At 50.2% G+C, this 22,072-nt stretch overlaps 1 protein-coding gene across 3 annotated transcripts in view; it reads left to right on the top strand.

Annotated features, from left to right (window-relative positions):
* Positions 1–3,127: 3,127 nt before the first annotated feature.
* Positions 3,128–22,072, top strand: part of MXI1 (MAX interactor 1, dimerization protein) — a 55,002-nt gene continuing 36,057 nt past the window's right edge. The window contains exons 1-2 of one of the 3 annotated variants that reach the window (XM_059476721.1): positions 3,128–3,443; positions 13,892–14,024. In XM_059476721.1, coding sequence (XP_059332704.1) covers positions 3,248–3,443; positions 13,892–14,024 — 329 coding nt within the window. In that variant the 5' untranslated portion in view covers positions 3,128–3,247. Of the gene's footprint in view, positions 3,444–12,834; positions 13,189–13,891; positions 14,025–22,072 lie in introns of those variants that run through there. The other 2 variants (XM_059476720.1, XM_059476722.1) reach the window with 2 other exon arrangements.

Raw genomic sequence — 22,072 nt, 5'->3', positions numbered from 1 at the left:
GGTGATTCCCATGGCAAAGGGGAAGGGATGCCCTCTCTCTACCCCAGGGGTTTCTCATGGCTCCTCACACTACCAGACAGCACTGCAAAATAAAGCACTCCAGCAACCTTACCTCTTATCTAATCCAATCCCCAAATGATGGGGTGGATATTTTTCCCACTTTTACAGGTGTGAATTTGGCAACATCCCTGTGGGCACCCAACCTCTGCACCCTGCCCTTGCTGTGCCACGCTGAACTGAGGGCAGCCTGCCACACCAGGCTGCTGATAAAAGGTGCAGGGATGTCCCTTGATGTGACAGCTGCCTTGGCCCTGTGCCTGGAGGCAGTGGTGGGATGGGATGGGCTGTGGGGCTGAGCCAGTGGCTCCCCAGCTCACCCCAACTCCCACAGCCATGGGCCCATGGGGCTGCACTCAGATCTTCCACTTCTGCCTGAGAAGCAGCTTCCCCATCGCCTTGCAGAGAAAAGATAGACAGTGAGACTTCAGGATGAGCTCAAAGGTTGAACAAAGTACAAGAGAAGGGAAATAAAGAGAGCATGCCCTTAAATGGCTGTATTTAGAAGGCTGCAGTGGGTGAGGGTGCTGGACCATGGCTGCTGGATGTGCAGAGCTGGCAGTGCTGCAAAACTTCTTCCCTTATCACTCCTGTGTTGCCTCTCTGATTCTGGGTGCTTTCCACTGTCCATATGCCCTAAAGCCTCCATTCCTCTTAAGCCAGTTCCCTTTGAATACCTGCCCTTGGATCATTACCTTGTACTTTTCTCTGTGGAAGTGCCTTTAAAGAGAAATTGTCCTGGAACTAAGCTAGAAGGGAAAAGGATGAAAATTATGATTATTCTGGCTTCAAACCTGGGAAGTCGCTGGGAAAACTGGTACCTGCTGATCCAGACCAATTCATACAAAGCATTCAAAAATCACTAGAGAAGTGTTGTGCAGGTGCACAAGGAGGACCAAGAAATGCAGTAGGTAACAGAGGATGCTGCCACTAGGCACAAACAAGATCTACAGTATGGACTCTGGATGGCCAAACACATCCTCATCATCTGGGAGAGCACCTGTGATTTTTAAATCATCTGATTTTAAGCAATCTGATGCTGGCTGCCTCTGGTGCCTTCGGTGTGCTTTCAGCAATGACCTCTTGTACTCTAAGGTGAGGTCATGGAGAGCCTCCTGCCCGATGGCGAGCCAGCAGAGAGGAGCCCTCAGTGCCCAGCCAGGCTGGACAGCTGCTTGTGTCCAGTGGCTGCATCTGGGGTTCTTTAGAGCAATCCCACCATCAGCTCAACCCCTGCAGAATTAGAAAGCCAGGGACTTTCTGACTGATGTTTTAATGGGAGTGTTTGCCCATGCAGGCTTGTAAAGCAGGAACCGTGTCTTAGCTAGTCAGTGGAGTTAATAAAATCCAAGTACATTCTGGGTCCTTCACCTGCCTGGATGTGTCCTATGGCTCAGCCTGGCTCCCACCTCTGCTCAGCCCCTGCTTTCCCAGCTGGAATCCTGCTCTTAGGGATGGCCAGTCCCTGCGGGGGCTGAGCCCACCCGAGCCTGGCGCTGCGTTCTGTCCCGCCCCACTCCCGGCACACCAGGCTCTGCCTTCTGCACTCTCCTTCAGGCCACGGCTAAACCCAGATGATGCCGTGTGCCCTCCCCCCGACACCAACCCGCTCTGGGCTGCCGAGCGCAGCGATGGGACGAGCCGTGGCACTGTGGATGTGGCAGCAGCCGTGCGGTGCTGCGGGCACGGAGGAGGTGCCATCTGCCCGCGGGAGGGGCTGTGCTGAGCCGCCCTGCACGGGCAGCTGGCCCGGCCCCGGCATGTGCCGTGGGAAGGCATGAGACCGACCAAATCCTGCAGCCACGCTTCCCAAAAATAGCCCGCTGGCCCCCAGCAATTGGGTGCCGCGGGGGTTTCATTGCGTGGCCGCAGTGTCCCCTCTCAGGTGAGTCAGGTCCCCGTGATGCTGCGGGCTCCGGGTACCATTGGCATTACTAACACAGCCCTCCTAAACGCCACCACGACCTCTCTGCTCCGCTCTCCGGCCCGTTCCGGTCCCTGCGAGGCCGGTGAGCCCGGCGAGACCCACGGCAGCCCGGTGTGAGCAGGTGCCCACGCCCCAGCACATCTCCGGGGCGATGCTGCTCCCCAGCCGCTCCCACAGGGCTCCTCAGAGGAGCTAGACCAACCCGACCGGCCGGGCAGGAGCGGGGCTTTGTGCTGCAAACGCAACGCCGTGCTTCGGTGCCGCTGTCACGGACACAAGGGGAGCCAGGAGGGTGCTTGCGATCACTTGCGGCCAGCCTGGTGCTCGTGGAGTCCACTCCGCATACCCCCCTCAAAATTCATGGACCCGAGATTGCAAATGACTCCTGGAAGTGCAAATCCTTGCCCTTCTCCTCAGTCTGGGTCAGGTCCTGCGCTCTCTCCTCCGGGCGCAGCTGCTCTTCTCACCTCCCTGACTGCAAAACAAGGGCAAAACAAGCTGTAGTGTGCCCGGCCCTGACCCACGTCTGCAGGGATGGATGTGGAGGGGGTGAGGGAGGCTGGTGCATCCCTTGCCTGCTCTCCGCCTTCGATTTACTTTGGAAAAAAATAATTTATTAATTGCTTTTAGAGTCTGCACCCAGAGAGAGCTTTCTGGGGGACACTGCATAACAGAGGAGTAACGTGACATTAAACCGCTAGTGCTTCGTGCCGAGAGGCCCCTTTGGAGTTCGGGGCAGTGCTGGCCCCATCGCCCCCAGCGCTGGGCGCAGCATGGGCTCCCCAGTCCGCCTGTCACGCTGGGTCCCTGACCAGGGACAGACCCCGGGGCAGTGGCGGGAGGTGACACGGGGTGACAAGAGGCAGGGCAGGCTTGGCTGCGCCTCCGCGTCCTGGGGGCGGGTGCAGCTGGGCCCCCACCAGTGCCACCATCCCCGGGGCGCGGTGCCACCGCCGCCGGCGCCCCTTTCCGAGCGGTCGTTGCCCCCACGGCTCTGTGACACATCCCGGCCCGGCCCTGCCCCGCCGGCCGCCCCCCCGCGCCGGGCGCCGCGCAGCCGCGGGCGCTCGCACTCCGCAGGCGCGGCCGGGCCGGGCCGCCCCGCCGGGGCGCGGGGGGGGCGGGACGGCGGCGGCCCGTGGGGCGACACAGCGGCGGGGCGGGCGGCGGCAGCGCTGGGACCGCGGCGGCCGCCGGGCTCGCCGGCAGACGGACGGACGGACGGACGGACGGAGGCAGCGCAGCACGGAGAGGCGGCGGGGCATGGGGAAGCGCGGCCGGCCGCGGAGGGAGCCGCGGAGCGAGCCGCGGAGCGCAGGGGCGGCCGGCGGGGCCCGGTGCCCCCTTGGGGACATCTGCAACACGAGCCCCGCGGCGGGCATGGACACCTTCCTCTACAACGTGCAGGTGCTCCTGGAGGCCGCCAGCTACCTGGAGCGGATCGAGAAGGAGAATAAAAGTAAGTGCGGGCTGGCGGCCGTGGCCGCGCGTGTGCGTGACTGCGGGGCGGTCAAGGGGAGTAAGGAAAATAACCCAAACTTTCGGCTGCCTGCAGGGGCCGGCGACGCAGTGACAAAGGGCGCCGGGGCCGGCCTGCACCCCCCGCGGCAGAGCCGTGCGTGCGACCCCCGCCGCCACTGGGGAGACCGGGCCCGGGGGAAAGTTTGGGATGGAGAGCGGAGCGGGACGGCGCGGGGAGGGGGGGCGCATCTCTGGTTCTCGGGGAGAGCGGGCTCGGAGCGGCACCGAGAGGGGCCGGGGGGGCGGTGGGCCCCGCGCGGAGCCAGAGCCGGTGGCGGAGCCGGAGCGGCGGGGGAGGAGGCGATGACACGTCCCCGCTCCCCCCCGCCGGGGCATGGGCAGAGTCACGTAGGCAAGTGGCAGCGCTCGCCAGGTAGCCGGCGGGGAGGAGAGGGCAGGGCAGAGCAGTGCAGTGCAGGGCAGGGCAAGCGTCCGGTGCGGGGCGGTGGCCAGCAGCGCCGCTAGCCTCCTGCTCCGCGGGCGCGGAGGGTGCGCGTAGCCCGCGGCTTTGCCCCGCGGAGCGGTGTCCCGAGCGGGCAGGCGAGCCGCGAGGGACGGCGGCACCGCGAGGCAGAAGCGCTTCGGGAACAAAGGGGCGGCCGTGGCCCGCGGCGGAGCGCGGCCGCGGACCCCGCGCGGTGGCGGAGCGCGCTCCAGCGGCGCTGCGCCCGGCGCGCCCCGCCCCGCGGGCGGACACATGGTTCGCACATGGAGCCAGCGCGCCGCGCTCATTGGCCGCCGCCCCCCGGGGGCGGGGCCTCGCCTCCCGCTCCGCCAATGCGCGGCGCCGGGGTCCCCCGTGTGACGTCACGCGTTGCCGAGCGGGCCGGGGGGGGGGCGCGGGGCCGGGGGGCTCGGCCGGGGGGTTCGGCTCGGGGGCTCCGGGACCTGCGGGTCCGGGGCTGTCACACGGACACCTCGCAGGGAGCCCCGGGCTCCGCTCCGCCACCGGCGCTTTGCCCTTGTTTTCCTCGGGTTTCTCTGTTACTCTTTGTTATAACCTTTTTAAATTTTTTTTTTAATTTTCTACTTTTTTTTTTTATTATTCTACTTTTTTTTTTTTTAATTTATTTCTCTGTCCTCCTCGCTTTCATGTTTGGGGTTTTTCCACCCTCCCCCCTTTTTTTCCTCCGAGGAGCATGTGCTGCGTTTTGTTTTCCGTTTAACTTTACAAAGGCATCGGCAGTGCCTCGCCACGCGTCTCCATCGCTCCATCGCCCTCTCCTCGCCGTTCGCCCCCGTGGCAGCTGCAGGTCCCGAGCAGGTGCCGGTACAGGGTGCCCTTGTTCTGCGGGAAAAGCTGCGCGCACGCAGGCTCCCAGGGAAAGGGATCCCACTGCGGAGGAGCCGCTCTGCCGCTAAAGCTGCAGCCAGCAGCCCTTGTTCTTTGCTCGCCCAGAACAAATCCAGGCTGCTCTTCTGTTTTGGAAAGTTGAGTTAATATTAGGGTGGGATTTTTTTTTTTTCTCACGTGCTAATTGTTGTTTCGTAATGAATCTGCAAAGCCAAGCGTCTGAGGAGCTGAGCTGCGCCGTGAGCAGCAGCTGCGAGCAGGGAAATGACAGGAGACACCAGCAAGAACTGGGTTTGCGTGTGAAAACAGCAGCATCCCTGGTTTGGAAACTGAGTGTCAGACCGCTGCTTTAGGTCTGTTTTTTTTCTCAAGGAGTGCTCTTATTGTGAAGGGGAACTGTCAAAATCATGGCTTTTTTTCAGGGTGGGGGGAGATAGAATTCTCTTTGCCGTTGAGATGGATAGTATCTGATCTTTTACACGCTCCATTTAAAAATGCATCATTTTACACGGTTCCTTGTTTGGAACTGGAAAATGACTAGGACTGCAGGATACAGGATTTTTTATTGCTAGGTTTTTAAAAGAGGTGTTTGCATCTAAACAACTCCATTCCTGAGCACTTGTTTTCATGGAAGCTTTCACTAGTAATTGTTGAGGTCATAATGTTGAAAATCATCACTTTTATTAGGAAATTCTGCAAAACCTTTCAGTATTTTAATGTGCAATCAGGACATTTTAGGGTGAAAAGTCCCATTTAACCAAAGGTTCAGCTGGTGAACGTGCTGTTCAGAACGTGACTGTCATAAACCAGGCAGCTTTTACGTGTTGCTCCCAAACAAAGAAAAATGCTGCTGGGATTGGAAAACAATCTCTGAGCCTTACTGGCCCTATCTAAACTAAGGAACAGCTGCAGAAGCGGGAGCGTTGCACCCTAATGTATATACATCTCCTTTCTGGGAAGGGATTTGCATGCAGAGCTCAGGTTATTGCACCAAGAGAATGCTGTGCCCTTTCATCTGCCAGGGCAGGGGTGATTCCTCAGTGCACCCAGTGCTGGCAGCCTGGCAGAGATGTTGCTAATGGTCACTCCTCATTACAGTCTCTGAAATCACAATTCACAATAATAGAGGGGGCAGCTCAAAAAAGTTTGGTGATGGAGACTGCCAGACTCAGTTGCTGGAGACTGCCAGACTCAGAAGCTTGCCTGCTTCCTGCAGGATGCCCGGGTCACTTGACCATGGTGTTACAAAGGGTGTAATGAGCTATTTTGGTGTTACTCCCATCAGGAGGGTGGCTGAGTCACAGCCCTGTTGTGCCAGGTGCTGTACATGCAGGGGAGTGACAGTGCCCTGCCCCAAGGAAACAGTCTTAAAAAAACAGAGGTGACAGGTGGATGTTTGTCTCTTCCTGGCCAGGATGGGTGACAGGGACGGAGCTGGGTAAAGCTGGTTGGGATCAGCATCACAGTGGTATGGAAACTGAAGAGCTTCAGTAACCATAGGAAGGAATTTAAGGAAGGGCTGTTAAGGCTCTGAGAGCTCAAGTGGTTTTTCCTCATAGTTTTATGGTTTCTGATAAACAACACTCAGTGCCCTCATTCATTCTTCCAAGCCTTTGGTGGCTGTGCCATGTTATTCACCTTCTCAAAACAGCGTCCTCAGCAGGAGCAGATGCTGTTTGGTAGAAGGGCCCCCTGAGAGGTGGACACAACCTCTTCTCTTGTGGGTCCAAATGCTTGGATATCCCAGATGTGCATGTCACGCCTTCTGGTGATAGAGGAGCAGCTACAAGGAAGTTTTCAGCCTCCAAAACACACCTACCCTTGTCTGCAGGTCAGTGGTACAAGGCAGACAGCAGAGCCTTCCAGGTCTAGGGCAGGACTTGAGATAAGGCAGGAGTTTCCTACCTGCCTGAAGCCCAGGCAGAAATATGGAGATGATGATGATTTACATTTATAGGTCCCACATCCTATCGCTGTGGCCATGAATAATAGCTGAGGGGCCGTGGGTTGGCTGGGTGGTGTGGAAACAGAACCACAAGCAAGAGAGCCGTGGAGCAGGGTAGGATATACTGTCAGGGCTATGGCAGGGGGAGGCAATGTTCAGGAGTGGCCTCTCAGCAACACCCTTATTCACTTATATTTTAAAATATTAGAATAAAAATGACCTGTGTTACAGTATGGTGACAGGGAAGGTTAGAATCCTCTTATCAGACTCCTTGGGTAAGCTGGAGTATTTTAGCTGCTGAAATATAACTGAATTATTTTTCCAGTTGAGCCTCAGGGAGTGAATAACAGTGCTGCCTGCCTGCTTGCTGCAGTTCTCCTGGTGAGACCACAAAACCCAATCCCAACACACCTTGCTAACTGACATGTACAGGTTTCCAAATGACCTGTTTCTAGAAATTTAAGCTTGGTATCCAAATAATAGAAACGTGGCACGAAGAAAGTTACAGCGGCTGTTTTCAGAGAGGAAAGTTGTGCTGAGGGCAGCTCTGTTGATACATCTGTAACCTCTGCAAATGCCACTTCATGAATAAACAGGGCTGAAAATCTGTAGCAGTTGGAATGTTTTTAAAGGGACCTGGAGTAAACTCAGGTGAGGTTTAGTATTGTGCCAGGCATCCCCTTTGTGTGTGTGGACTCATGTTTTTGTCAGTAGGAGTTTCACAAACATGTGATGAATCCTTCGGATACGATGACTTATCTGTAATAGGCATGGTGTGTAATACATTCTGATCTCACTACAGATACAGACCTGTGTTGCCATATCCTCTTCCAAAAGCATGAAGGCAATCAAGTCTCTGTAACAGGGGTGACAAGTTCACCAGTCTAATAGAGGTGTGCATGCATAGGACAGTGGGCCTTGCCCCTCGCAGGAGACAGCTAGGTCTTCTTCAAGTGCTGGCTATGTTTATTGATCTTCTGACCAGGAATAACAAATGGATGATCTTAGATTTGTCCTTTGCTCCTGAATAATTCTCTCTGAGGGAGAAGACAACTGAGCCTTGGGGATGAATTAACAGTATCTTCATCATGTGGCTCCTTCCATTGTTTGTGTACTGTTTAGGGTCTTTTTCTGACAAACCAAAGAAATGTCAGAAACCTGTAATTAGCTGAGGGCAGAAGAAGCTGAGACTGCCTTTGGTCTGCATGCAGAGCTCCCATTATATCAATGAGAGCTGACCAAGTGGCTCAAGGTCAGTGTAGATGGCCTTGGATCTCATGGTGATGTGATATATAGAGCAGTGTGGGACCCCTTTATTTATATATTTTTCATCCAACTCACAGTAAACCCCTTTCATTCCTCCTGGTTCATGACCTGGCCACAGTGATTCATGTGTTAGCCACTTCCAGGCTGGGGTGTTTTGACTCATGCTGTTTGGACCTCAGCATAGAATTCAGAAGGAAGCCACAGCAGGAGAAATGATAGGGCAGAGGTAGAACCATGGAACTGTGCTGGAAGCACTGCTGAGAACTGATCACATCCCTTGTCAGCAGAGCATCCTGAGAGCCAGAAAAGAAGCACATTCTGAAGAACCCTACTTTCTTGTTATTTAGCTGAAGGACTCTGTATATTTTTTTCTTGTGGAAATTCCTTTTAATTTTGCAGCTGGATCAGTTAAGTGACTTAATCAAAGTTATAGAGTAAGTCACTGACTCAGTATAAATTTGGGCACAGCACAGGGCTGAAAACAGAGCACATCTCCTAGAGAGAAGGAACAAGTGACCTGAAGAGCCAATAGATCTGTGGCTTTTATCTTATTGTTTGGCACAGCTTAGTCTTTGAATCAAAGTGTGCACTTGATTCCTGTTCAAACTCTTGGGTATCCCAGAGGTTTGGTTCTGAGGAATGTCTGTCCTCAGTGGTGGATGGGTTCCAGGTACCAGTGGGAGTGCTGAAATGGATTATCTGGTGCCTTGCAAAAGAGTGAACCTCCTGGATGAGAAATGAGGCCATGTCCTGTAGGCACTTGTAGGTCCCTTGGTGAAGGTATTGCAAGCCTTGGAAGGAGTTGAGTAGGTGGGACTTGGGTTGTGCTCCAGTCTGCTGCTGCAAGTCCTGCAATTCTGAGCTATTACAGTCGTGACTACGAGAACAGAGACCTGTTTGTTACAGTGTGTGCTGATTATGTTGTTCAGATGTTGTTCCCCTCACTAGAGAAACAGGAGTGGTATGGATCTGCTGTTCCCAGAAATCTGGGGAATCACTGAATCTTTTGAGAGTGCCAGAAAATGGTTCCCACCAGGGATCTCTGTTCATGCTTTGATTACACAAGTGTTAGATTTCAAGGATTTGAAAACAATATTAAGAGTTTGGAGGGTTTGTGTGAAGGTGGGCAAAGGAAGCACTTATGGCTGTTGCCATTTTAATGTTTCTCCTAGAAAATGCAGATGGTTGGGAACAGGAGGATTTTAGCAAAAGCCAAATACAGAATGAAAAACAAGGCAGCTTAGCCAAAGGGATTGCCCTTATTGAAAATAACTTCCACGTTGCAAAGCATTGTGCTATTTCTAAGGTTTGTGTTCAAAGCAGAGGGCTGGGCATCTTGATTTGTGAGACGTGTTCCTGTTCCACCTCTGACTTAGGGTGTGTCTTCTTGTGAGTAATTATGCTGCTTACACCTCAGTTTCCCTTCCTGTCGAGTGGAAAGAAAATAGCTGAAGTGATTTTGGGTTTGAGAAGCTTAAAGCATTACTTTTGGAAAGCTCTTAGAAAATTTCCCTGATGGAAGTTGCTAATGTAATGTAGGTGATGGCGATGTTGATAAAAAACAGATCACATCTGTTATACTTGATGAAAATAGTACAGCAGCATTTCAGATGTAAATATTAATTGATTTCTGCACTGCACATTTCTTCTTGGATATTTAAATTATTGCTAAGGAGGAGGGAAAGGCTATCAGGGAGATTAACAAATCCATTATTAAGGCTGGAAATGGAGGGTTGCCGAAGTGCCATTTAATAAAATGTAAAAAGCCCCTTTCTAAAGGGCGAAGCAGCAGAACACACAATGAAAGTGAATCACAGCTGCCAGAAGGGATGCCAGCAGCAAGCACTTATAATCAGAAAACTGTACTTACAGATCATTCGGAGCCACTAAATTAAATGATCTCATTTTCCCCTAAAATACTTTTCCCTTAGCCCCTCCCCAGTGTTGCCTGTGGATTGCTCAACCACATTTAAAATTTGACTTTGGGGGCTTTTTGGTCAGCAGTTGAGTGGCATTGGGCCTCTTCGTGCTATTTACTTTCCACCCACTTTTGTTTCTGTCACACTCTGGCATTTTGCAGGCTGACCTGCCCACACGAGCACTTGGGATGGCAATTGCAAGATTTTACAGATCTGCTGGGGCTCCATAGTTACTTGCCTCTTCTCTAGGGCTCCTTCTTTGGGGAAATGTCCCACAGTTTATTTCCAAATTTGTCTTTGTTTCACACAGATTTTTTTTCTAATTTACATTGTTTACTTCAGAAACAAAGACTTGGAAGCTGAGCTGAAGTGTAAATGCAAGAGCTTGTCCTACATCATTTCACACAGAACTGATCCTGCTGTAACTTATTTCTAGGCTGATTTAATTCACCATGTGTATCAGGATTCCCCTCCTTCCTCCTCTCTTGTTTTGTATATTGAGCTTTACCTTCATGAGGCTGACTCTCTGATATGCTCCTAACCTACCCCTTCATTTTCCAGCCATGGGTTTCCCATTTAACCCCTAGAGTGGCACCACATATCTCCCAATGTGCCATCAGAAAAGCTAATGGCAGTGGGTCTGCTAAGGGCCTGTTTTGCAGTGAGTTTGGGGGGTTGGAGTTGCAGGGTTTGGGTTTTTTAATGTTTAGTGTTGCTAATCCTGAGAAGCAAATGGCTCTCTGGTTTTGGAAGCAGGTTAAAGGAAGCTCAGTTAGAGCCCAGAAATGCTCTTGTGTTAACCTCTCTGTTGTGGAGATGTCTGTGCACCTGTGTCCTTTTCCTTAATCCAGGATCTTATGAGTAGTCCTTGAGACTGCCCAAATTTGGAATTTTCCTTCTGTGCTTTTAACAGTCTCCTCTATGGGCAGTTTCCAGTGTAGAAATATGAGGTGGGGAGAGAGAATGCTTCATTCCCTGAGTTCTCCTTTCCAAGCAAGGGCTGGGACTGTCTTTCCCAGAATGAGGAAGGGATGTCCCTGGAGGTGTCCCAGCTTCCTTTATTTTTCAGCTATGTCACCTTAAGAGAAACAAAACAAATCAACCCCTAGAGATCTGGAGATGAAAACATCTGTGTAAGAACTGAATAGTGGTATTATTTTTACCTCCATCAGCTGCAAGCCTGCAGTTTTCTGAGGAAACCTCAGAAATGGTGGATCAGCAAATTGTGTGTAGAGAAAAGTTAGCTACCCTGAATCCACTTTTTTCAGCTCTTCTCTAGTTGAGTGCTGCCGACTCTTGCAACTGCATCACAAGTCTCCTGATACTTTGTGCTCTGCCTAAAGCCTTTGCTACCAGACATAAGCCATTGATTGAGAATTTCTGCTTTTTTGGGATTTTTTTTAAGGTACTTTTCTGTCTCCTGTTGTGACGGAGGAATGTTTGCAAATGTAACCAGTCATGGCCTAAAGGTTCAGAAAATATCCCAGTCAGAACTACAAAACAGTCCTTGGGGGATTCTAAGTCAGAATCAGTTGGAGATTCAGATATTTACTATGAATGTTCTTATTCTGATCTTGAATGTTTTCTGAGTGCATCCTTTTCAAGTAAGATAAATATTTTAGAGATTGGTATAATACAATTCTATGTTACCAGGTTTTTAAGCTCCATTCCAGCTAATGCTGAGTTTGGTAAAATTCAGGGTGATAGAAGTGATCCAATGGTTTGTACCTACATGAAAATAAGGATGTAAATACACTATTAAAATTCTGGAAAGAGTGATCATACTGAAGGCATTTGTTAAAATGTTGAGATGATCACTGTTGTGCCTTGTTAATGTACCACTTCAAGTATAGTGAATTTGCTGTCTGTGGTATCTCTTGTCTATGCTCTTAAATAATCTGTGCACATTGAAAAATGGGCCTTGCTCCTTAACCTCCTATGAAAAACAATCTATCAGTCACTCCAGGTGGGAATTCCAGGAGTTCCATCTCCACAGGTGAGATGTGGAAAGTTTCCACATTGTGGCTGTGGCTTTGTCTTTTGTAGGCTCTCAGCTTTGTCCTTGCCACAGCCCTGCCAGTTCCATGTGGGTGGGCACGGAGCCCTCACCTGCGGTGGGTGCTGTGTCCAGCCCTGGGCTTCTCAGTTCAAGGGAGACACGGAGCAGGTGCGCTGGAGGGCTGCAGAGTTGATCTGGGGACTGGAGCGTCTCTCTTAAAAGGCTGAGGGAGCTGGGCCTGCTCAGCCTCAAGAAGAGATGTCTGAGAGGGGATTTTATTAACGTCTGTCTGTTGGAAGGGAGGTGTCAGAGGTTGGACTGGGTTCTTTGTGGTGGTGCCCAGCAATGGGACAAGTGGCAAGGGGCAGATGCTGATACACAGCAGTCCCACCTGAATATGAGGAGCTGTGCAGGTAACTGAGACTGGCACAGGTTGCCCAGAGAGGCTGTGGAGTGTCTCTCACTGGAGATATTCCAGAGCCATCTGGATGCAATCCTGCACACTGTGCTCTGAAGTGACCCTCCTTAGCTGGGAGCTGACCCACCGTGGTCCCTCCCAGCGTGACCCACTCTGTGATTCTGTGACCTGACCACCACGACCACCACCTCAGGGTCTGGGTGGGCCCGGAGCCATCCCCTCAGGCGCGGGGACACGCAGCCACTGCCCCGGGAGCTGCCCCCACACGCTCCGGCCGAGCCTCGGTGCTCCCGGGAACTGCATTTCCCAGCCCGCCCCGCTCCGCTCCGCCCGCCCGTGAGCGCCGGGCAGAGGTAAACAAAGTGCTGCGAGGCGGCGGGCGGGGCGGCGGCCGGAGGGGCCGGTCCCGCCGCGGGGCTGCCGGGCCGAGGGGGCCGGGGCTGGATCCTGGCAGGGCCCGGCGCGGGGGCGCATCGGGGCTGGCCGCGGGGGCAGCGCTGGGGACGGGGCTGGGGCAGGAATAAGCGCTCGCCGCTCCCCGGCGGGAGCATCCCGGAGCGGCTCCTTCCTCCGGCATTTCCTTCGGCGTGTTCCCTTGCCGCCCCTCGCCCTCCCAGGAGAGCCGCCCCCGGCACGGTGTGACGAGGCCCGGGCACTGGGCAGAGACGGCGATCCCCAGCGCCTCCCCGCCGCAGCCGCCCCCGTGTCCAGCGGGGGAGCCGGGAGCGTGGGGGCGGAGGGCGGCCCGGGGCTGCGGAGCCCCCCGGCCATGGAGCGGGTCCAGATGATCAACATCCAGCGGCTGCTGGAGGCGGCCGAGTATCTGGAGCGAAGGGAGAGAGGTAATGGGGGGAGGATGGGTGCCCTCCGTGAGGGGAACGGGGCTGGGGTCAGATCCCCACCGAGGGGCGGCAGTGACCCCGAGAAGGGATCAGAGCCGGTGTTTGCTGGCGGGACGGTGGTGAATCCCCAGGTGAATGAAGGATAGGGCTGATGAGCCCTCCTGAAGGTGGTGGATGAGGTGGAATGTTTTTGCAGAGTGGGGGAGGTTGACGTGGATGTGGTTTCTGGGAGGAAAAGGGGGTATTTGGTGTGAAAGTTTTCCACTGGGCAGGAGGGATGGTGATGGGTGGCTCTGGCTCAGCAGACACGTCAGTATCACGGTGAAATATATCTGGTTTGCTTGGTTCAGATAAGTTGGGCAGGAGGAGGAAGATGAGGCACTCTCTAGATTGTCTTGTTGTTTTTTTTTTTTTATATTTTCAATGTTTGAGTGGTGGTGACCTTCCTCCAGGGTTGGCAGAGACTTTATACTTCCCTTCCTCCCATTTCTCCTGCCCCAGTCCACTTCCCTGTGAAATGAATATATATCCTCAGTCATTTCCCTGAGCTGTTGTGATTAAGGGCCTCCCCAGCTAGGCCAGCAGGTTAGTGGTGAGGCCTGCCTGCTGACTTCTTTATTTTTTTCTCTCCTTTTTCTATTTTATTTTTTTTTTTGGTCGTTGGTTTTTGTTATTAATGCCTTGCCTGTTGATTCTGTTGCAGAGTGTGAGCACGGCTATGCCTCGACCTTCCCCTCAGTCCCAAGCCCTGGACTACAAGACCCAAAGCCCACGCGGAGGCTGAGCCGGGCACGGAAATACAGCGGCAGTGGCAGCATTGCCAGCATTGCCACCAGGTACAGTGTGGGCAGGGCTGCCTGGGGCTCACAGCTGCAGAACAAAGCTGGAGGCAGTGGGGAGAAATTTCCTCTCTTGGAAAAATGGGAAGAGAATGTGAACAGCTAGAGGGATTCAGAGCTGGGGCACACAGGTGCAGCGTCCATTCTGGATCTACAGCACTGGAAGTAGAGGGGGACACAGGGGAGCTGGATCTGAAGTGGCACTGCCAGCTGACACCATGCCAAGTCTCAGATGCTGCAGAGGGAAGGGGAATAGGGAGATCTGTTCATAAGGTTTAGGGAGAAGGTAGGCAATAGCTATTCCCATTATATACAGCTGATGTCTTTGCAACCCAGAAATCACTGCTTTTAAGGGATAGTGCATGTGCAGCCTGGGTGCTTTGGGATTGTAATGACAGGCATGATTTGAAGCAAGGAAATGTTTTGAAATGGATCCCCTACAACAAATGGGAGAGAGGGAGATGACTGACTGTAATGTACAACATGTTAAAAATTCAGTTCAGGAAAACAAAGCTGTGTTTCAGTCTGCCTTTCAGGGCAGTGGGATTTCCCAGCTTTTGATAGCTTGGTAATTGTAGAACTCCATGTTTTTGACACTTTTCTTATTATACAATGGCATGTTTTTTGGTTTCTTAAAACTAGAAGAGACAATAGGATTAAGCCTATTGCCTGATGCTGTGGTTGCATTTGCCTCTTCCCTCTCATTCCTGTTCTTTTTGTTTGCTACCTTCTGTAGGTTTGTTCAGACCTTGTTGAGACCTTCTGGGATAGAGAAACTTTAGAAACATAGAGTATGCCTTTGAAAAGGCATTTGCAAGCTTGCTTTTACTGCAGCAAGGCCTGTGCAATCCATAAAATGGTGGCAGGTGGCTCAGGTGATTAAGGCTTTCTTAAGGCCATTGGGAAGGACCTGTAAAGGCCTAAGGGGAAGGTGCCTTTGCTTGCAGTGATTCTGCTTCGGCAGCATTTGATAATAAAGGTTGTTTGAAGCAATGTTAGGACACCTTGCTGTGGGGAAGTTTTCTTCATCAGGATCAGCATATCTTGAGCTCTTTGTCTGTTCAATGTTTGTATTTGCTTCTCTACTTCATCCAGCCTCTCCTAATTTGAGGGCATTTGTAGCTCTTTGCTGTTTACTGTGAACCAAAGCCCCCAGTCCTGTGACTTTGTGTTGGAAAATGGTGGCAAATGCTGAATTGAGGTCGGTATTTTTCTCTCTAGGTTTCCCACATACTATTTTTCCATCCCACACCTCTTTGTCTCAAAGGCCTTTGTCATGGCAACCTGCCCTTCTCCAGAGGAGGGCTGGAAGCACACCCCCCTCAGGAACTCCTTAGCACTGAATCCAGCAGCCTGTAGGCTGGAGAGGGATGCAGAGCACTCCCAGTCCCTGGGGCCAGGGTGCTCAGCAGGCCCTGCCAGCACAGAGCTCCAGGCACAGCTCTCCTGGGGCAGCTCTGTGCTGACACCAGCCCACTGGGCCCTGGAGCTGACAGGCTGAATATGTTCCTGTGGGGGGAAAGGCAGCAGAGAAGCAGAAGAGGTACTTTCTAGTCTTTCTTAAACCTTCTTTATACAAAGAATACTGAGGCCAGATTGAATCTTTAGAGTGAGAGCATTGTTACCCAGAGCGTTTCCTCCTGTGCTTGTTCCAGCCTCAGGGAGTGACCAGTGTCAGGTCTGCTCCAGGCAGGGACCAGAGTGGGTCTTCTGGGGAGCTCAGACCTTACATGCACAGTTGGAAATGGAAGTTTCTTTTAGCACAAGTCGTAGCAGCTTGCACTTGCTGTAGGAGATGGCAGGCCTTCCAGATGGCTGAAGTGCCGGGAAGTGACAACTGTGAAGTTTAGGGTGCCTCCAAATTCACTGCAGTGTCTTTTGTGTGATGCTGAGTATAGCATCAGCCTTGTTTAAGGAAGGCTCTGTATCATCTCTTCCTATTAAAATCAAAGGGGCAATTCAGTAAGCTCTGTCTGGTGGAGTTGGAATGGACTTTGAATTAAATATCAAGTCCTTGATGAGGAACAAAACTTACATTTCATGTGTGGACAAGAGATTTTCTTAGATTGCTTTTGTCTCAAAATGTTTCATTGGTGTAGAGAAATAATGCATTTAGATCTCATGCAGATCTTGTAATAAAACAGCCTCCTGTAAAATTGTCTCTCAGGCAACCTTGGGAAAGTGACAATGTTTTCCTTTTTTTTATTTATACACTTTTACACATTCTTTTACAAATTGGCACGTGTACATTGTTGGTGGTCTTTATTGAACCAAATAATCCATGATTTTGTGGTGCCGGGTATTTATGAAGCCTGGCTGCTTGTTTGATTAATATTTTAATTCCAAGTATTTCCCTTCAGCATTTGCAGCCCAGACATGACAGCTATTTCCTCCCAACAGGCTCTGTGCTGTCATTGCACAAACACCCAGAAAGTTCTGAGGAGCAGACAGCCCAGTTCTGGGTGGCAGTGGTGGAGCAATTCTTATTCTTACAGAGCTATGGTGATCTCGCAATCTCAGCAAAATAATTTTTTTCTACCCCAAATAGGGGTGTGCAGATAAGAGGAAAAAATTGCTTCATAGTTTCTAATTCTTGTGATGCAATTTTAAGGAAGGATGTTGAGGCTCAGGTTCTCTTTTCCTTTGCTTGTCTCTGTTGTGCAACCAACAGCATGGAGATTGCTGCAGAGGGCTTCCCTCTGCAGTCATTATCTACATGAATGTGCAGTGTTTTGTGCACATGTTTTAAAGATATAGTCAGTTTGAGTTAAAACATGAACTTATTTAAAAATACAGTTTTGCTTTAGTTGGAGATATTTTGGTATGGGAAATTACCCACCTGCAGAAAATAATTGGAGAATCACAGTCATTGTTACCTGGTGTTTATAATAGATGAGGGAAACTTTTTTTTTAACAAATCCAACTTAACACATAAATAAAAGCAAAAAACCCAAGCAAATTAAAAACTGAAGTTAGCCAACATGTGTTACATTTAAATTGAATATTGCCTCCTTAAATTTGCTCTTGACAACATTATCTTCTGATTTTTGGGAGGGGTTGGAAAATGAACACTAGTTTGTTACAGCATGTCGTATCACTTATTTAATGTTACTTTTTTCAGAAGGGGTTTCTGGGGCAGAACCTGAGTTTCTAAAACACTGCTAGAGAAGTGAAGTAGTCTGTGCTGGGGGTGAAGTTCTGTGGGTACATTAACTTGCACTCAATGTCACTGGAAACTGCTGCCATGGACCCTACATGTGCAGTTCTAATAGACTCAATTATTTGAAAGGTTCATTATATTTACTTAGGATTAGCCTGGCTTGATATTTCTACATTTTGGAAAATAATTGAGAAGACTTTTTAATCAATTAAATCATTGTGTCAGCAGGAAATAAAATAAACAGTAGGGTTGCTAAATTATTTTTCCCCAATAATGCTGTCAATTTAATGAAGTTAAGATTTATAAGGAAATCTGAAATTGCGTTACAATATTAGATTGTCATTTGTGTTTTGTTGTTATTTAGGCTCTCAGGCATGTAGAAAGCCTGTTGTTTTTTGGTCTAATCCTGGGGAAATACCAAGCATCCTCCCAGCAGCACTGGGACCCCTCAGCTCTCCCAGGAGGCCCATGTTGTTAAGGGCTCTCAAATAATCTATTGCTCAGTTCCATGGGGGAGGGTTTGATCTCTGTTCAGTTTCTTTTTCTTTTCATTTTCCTCTCTTCCCATTATCCTCCCTTGTGTCTGGCACTGCCTCCCAAGGGCCTTTCATACACCTACAGTCTGGTAGCAGGTTGCTTGCAGAGCTTGGAGTCAGCAGCTGTGATGAGTATGGTGAGGCATTTTGGGCAGTTTATCTTGGAAATCTGGGTGTCTGGGTTTCTTTGCCCTTCTGGCTGTTCTGCTGGTGCAGCTCCTCATTTTCTCTGTTGTTGCACTCTCATCTACCCATATAAAACTTTTTTCCACTTCTTAATCCCTTCACTTGATTTTGTGCTGAACTTCTCTGTAGGCCTTCACCTCTCATATCCTTTGAAGTTCTCTCCTGGGGGTCCACATGGGGACTGTACTGCTGAAACCCTCAGGTATGCTTGGCTTTGAGCTTGCTTTGCTCACAGTGTCCCAGAGAAGGACTGTGGGGTGGGTGTGTACTCTGTGTGCCTTAGGTGAGGGCTTAATGTGGCACAGGTTCACAAACATGGGTGCAGAAGCTCAAAGGGTGTGGCTGCAGGTGAATCTGCAAGTCAGCCTTGGGTGTCTGGTGCACAAGCAAGCTGATTTACCACAGCAGCAGTGCTGTGCAGCTGCACCTCACTGTGCAGGGGAGGAGTAGGGGGGTTGGTGAACATTGCACAGTTTCAATATGTTTTATCTTTTCTGTCAAAGGAGGTTTCCACCCTCCTCCCCCCCACATCGTGCTGCTGACTGAATACCTGGCAATTTTCAGTCCTTTCTGGAGCCTCTGGAGTTAGGACAGTGCTGTAATTATGATTTTATTGGGAGAGAGGGTGTGCAGGTGGCTGAGTGGTTTGCCTGTCTTGTGTAAGGAATTCCTGAAAGAGCAAATTGCTGTGTCAGCTCTTGTTGATCTATTTTTCTGCACAAAGCCCCCACCCCTATCTTCATGTCCCAGAGACCTGGTGTCTGAGACTTTCTGTCCACAGCTTTCCTGCTTCCTAGGCTCTGTAGTTGCTACTTGTTTCTGGATGATACTTTGTTTATTTGCTTGTGAGTTTTTTGGGGTTTTTTTAGTCCTCTTGCACTGGATCACGCCTCACTCTGCAGCTAGTGGGAGTTGAGTTTTGACTCGCTGTGTGTAGGTGGGTTAGAATCTGGCCCTTGTGTAATATGGGGGGGATGCTTTCTGCCTCAAACCTTGTAGTGCCTTGTAGTGAAGCTCTATTCATGGCTCAGGACCTGGCTTTGCTTTATAGAGTACAAATCCACACATGTAAAACAGAGAATGTGTGAGATCTGCTGTGCCATGTTTTGAGTTATGCTTCATTTTGATCATGCACAAGCAGTGTGATTAGTATCTGGAAGCTTCATCTTGCTCTTGAAACTTTGTCTGGACATACTTGGAGTCAGGATCTTGCCTCCCAGTAGAGGGTATACCTGAATGTGCTGGTTAATTTTCCAAGAAAGGGAAGCTGAATGAAGCTGTTAAGGATTGCTTTTCTCTTAGAAATATTGAGGGAGACTGGCCAGCAGTATTGAGTGTAGTGAGATATGTGCAGGACTTCTTTTTGAGAAAGGATAATGACAGTATAAATGTTGGGCTGGGAAACTGGATTAGTGGTCCATGCACAAGAGGCAAATATTTACCCCATATTCAAATCCCAGTGTCCTTGTGGGTTTGTATCTGCACACAGGTGCTCAGAGAAGGCTGACAGGACTGCACTGAACTCTGTTCAGCCTCAGCACATCCCCTCTGCCCATCTGCCCCAGTGCAATCTGCAAATGTAGATCAGCAACTCCCAGTGATGCTGGAGTTTCTGAACCTGCCATGGTGTGAGATCCTGACATGATTTGGAAAACAAAGCAGTGCCCCATGTAGGTGAGGTTTTGTATGCAGTGTCTTCTCAGTGGTGCTTGGCTTTGCAGTGCAGCTGGCAGGTTACCAGGGAAAACACAGAAAGTGGGGTAAACCCAGCAAATGGCATGAGAAGCATAAACCCCACTCCCTGGTGAGGAATGAGGCCTCCAGAAGTGCAAGAGCTGATGTAGCAATTTCCATGGGGGAACCCACTGTGTTCCTCTTTGTCACCCTGTTTACTTTATAAGCCTCCAAGGAAGAAGATCCTGCAGAGCTGCAGTTCCTGTTTTCCTTTGTGTATTAGCACTGAAGCCGTTCGTGTATGGGGATATCTGGGTGGCAAGGAGTCTATGCAGAAGCCCACCATTCTAGGCTCAGTTTATACTTGGTACTTTCAGTAGTTGTAAAATGTAATTTGTGTTCTCTTTAGACTACCCAAGTTGTGCAAAGAGGCCTTTGTGTAAACTAGAAGTAGGCCCAGTTGTTGATGTTATCTGCAACCAAGCTGTAATTCTCTGCTGCAGCATCTGTCTGCTGTGACGTGTCACTGTGTGTGGCTGAAGGCTCCTGATCCCTTTGTCCTCCCAGGTTTGGGGGAATCCTCTGCAGGAGTGTTGTTTTACAGCAGGGAGTCAGTCAGGGCTCGTGCTGATGGTGTTGCAGCACTGCCCAGTTAGAGCTGTGCTGCAGCTGCCCTGGGCTGATCTGCATCACTGATCACAGTGCTGCTGTGATGGCAGGAAACTTCACATTTTCTTATGTTCTCAGGGTCTTTTGAATTGTGAAGCTTGTTAGACCCAGCCCCTAGAGAAATTTTGTGTCCTGGGATGGTGGGGAGGATATTTGGGCAAAACCTGGTCAACTGTTCCCACAATTCTCTTGTTTTTCCATTATATTCACTGTACAGACAATTCTCTGGTTTAAATCATATTCCTTCTTTGTCAGTTGTTTTGGTTTTCTTCCCACCTCAGCACATTTGTACCCTTTTTATATCTTCTCTGTGTAATGTTTCATCCACAACACATGCAGGGATTTATCCTTCATGCTTTTGTTTAACCTGACCTGGTGCTGTGCTCGGCAGTGGATTGGTTGTCACCTGTAGTGTTGTTTCCGTCTGTTCTCCTGTTTGTAGGTAAGGCTGACTTTTTCCTTTCCTGCTCCTGATGGAGCTTTCAAATCCATTTCTATTTCTGACCCAAACAGACTGGTCAATGTCCTGCTGCTGAGTTAATTGTCTTGCTTGTTGGAGTTCCTGCTGTTCATCATCTCCTGATCCCTCCTGACAAACTTCTGCCCAAATTCAAAGACTGGCTGCTATTTGTTCTCCTCCTGGGAGTGTTGGCTCTTACTCCCTACCTTCTTTGAACCAACAAAGATAGGATTTGTTTTTGTTGACTTATTTTGGGCTCTCTTGATCAGAGGCTGTGGGTCTCTGGGGCTGTGCACTTGGCTGGCCTTTGCCTGGATCTCTTCTCTATGAGACACTGCCTTGTTGATCAGCTCAGAGAGAACAGGCCTGCTTTTTCCATCTTGCTGGATATATTCCCATCTCTCTTTTCTGTGTTCCCTACTGTACTTTCAGTCCTTTCATTCTCTGATATGAAAGTGATTTCACTTCAGTTCTGTTGCTTTATGAATCCAGTTTGAAGTAGCCTTAGACGATTCCCAATATTATCTTAATTACTTGTTTATGCTTTGCTGCTTGCTCTGTGACAAGCAGGCATGTGGACTGAGAGCAATTCTTTTGCCTCAGTTTTGATTAAAGCTCCTCTCCATAAAATAGTCGATTATTTTCTGAAAGCTTCTCATTTATCTCCCACCATCTGTTACACCATCAAGAAGGGAGAAGTTGTGAGAAAGGACAGATGACATTGGCATTGCTGTTGGGGCTGCTGCGCCAGGGGTCATTGCCCAGGTGCCTGGGCAGCCCTAAAGCAGCATATAGGCATGGTAAGGTAACATGGCACAGCTTCTGATTTGCCTTTAACAGTGAGGCTACAAAGTGCAGCAGTTCATGAACTGCTTTACAAGCAGCCTGGCCATCTGGGAGCTGTGGGAGGTAGCCACCTTGCAGCCTTCATGGTTGGTGCTGCTTGTGAGTCAGAACTATAAGAACAGAAGAAATCGAAGCTCTTCCATTTTTCTCAGCCTTTCTTTTCCATGGATCTCCCAAATGCTGGATGAGTGTGTCCCTGTTGACAGAATACAGTCCCAGACATAAGGACATCTGAGTTCTCTTCCTGATTTTCTTACAGCCTGTGGAGCCTTTGTGCCTCAGTTTCCCTAGTACAGCATGCAGCTAACAGTATTGTCAATGTATTTTCCTGATTTAAAGTATGTTTCCCCCTGCCTTCATCTCCAGGCACAGTATTGCAGCAGTATGGTTGTAACATGAGACATAACTAACAAGCCTAAATAGAAGTGAAGGAAGTCTGGCCTGGCCCACAGCCATATAAATGCCATCAGTTTCTTTTCAAACAAAGTGCAGTTCAGTCAGGTGGTGTTTACTC

The sequence above is a fragment of the Ammospiza nelsoni genome, chromosome 8 (assembly GCF_027579445.1).
Source record: "Ammospiza nelsoni isolate bAmmNel1 chromosome 8, bAmmNel1.pri, whole genome shotgun sequence".
Lineage (NCBI taxonomy): Eukaryota > Metazoa > Chordata > Aves > Passeriformes > Passerellidae > Ammospiza > Ammospiza nelsoni.
This window is presented reverse-complemented; position numbering and strand designations above follow the sequence as displayed.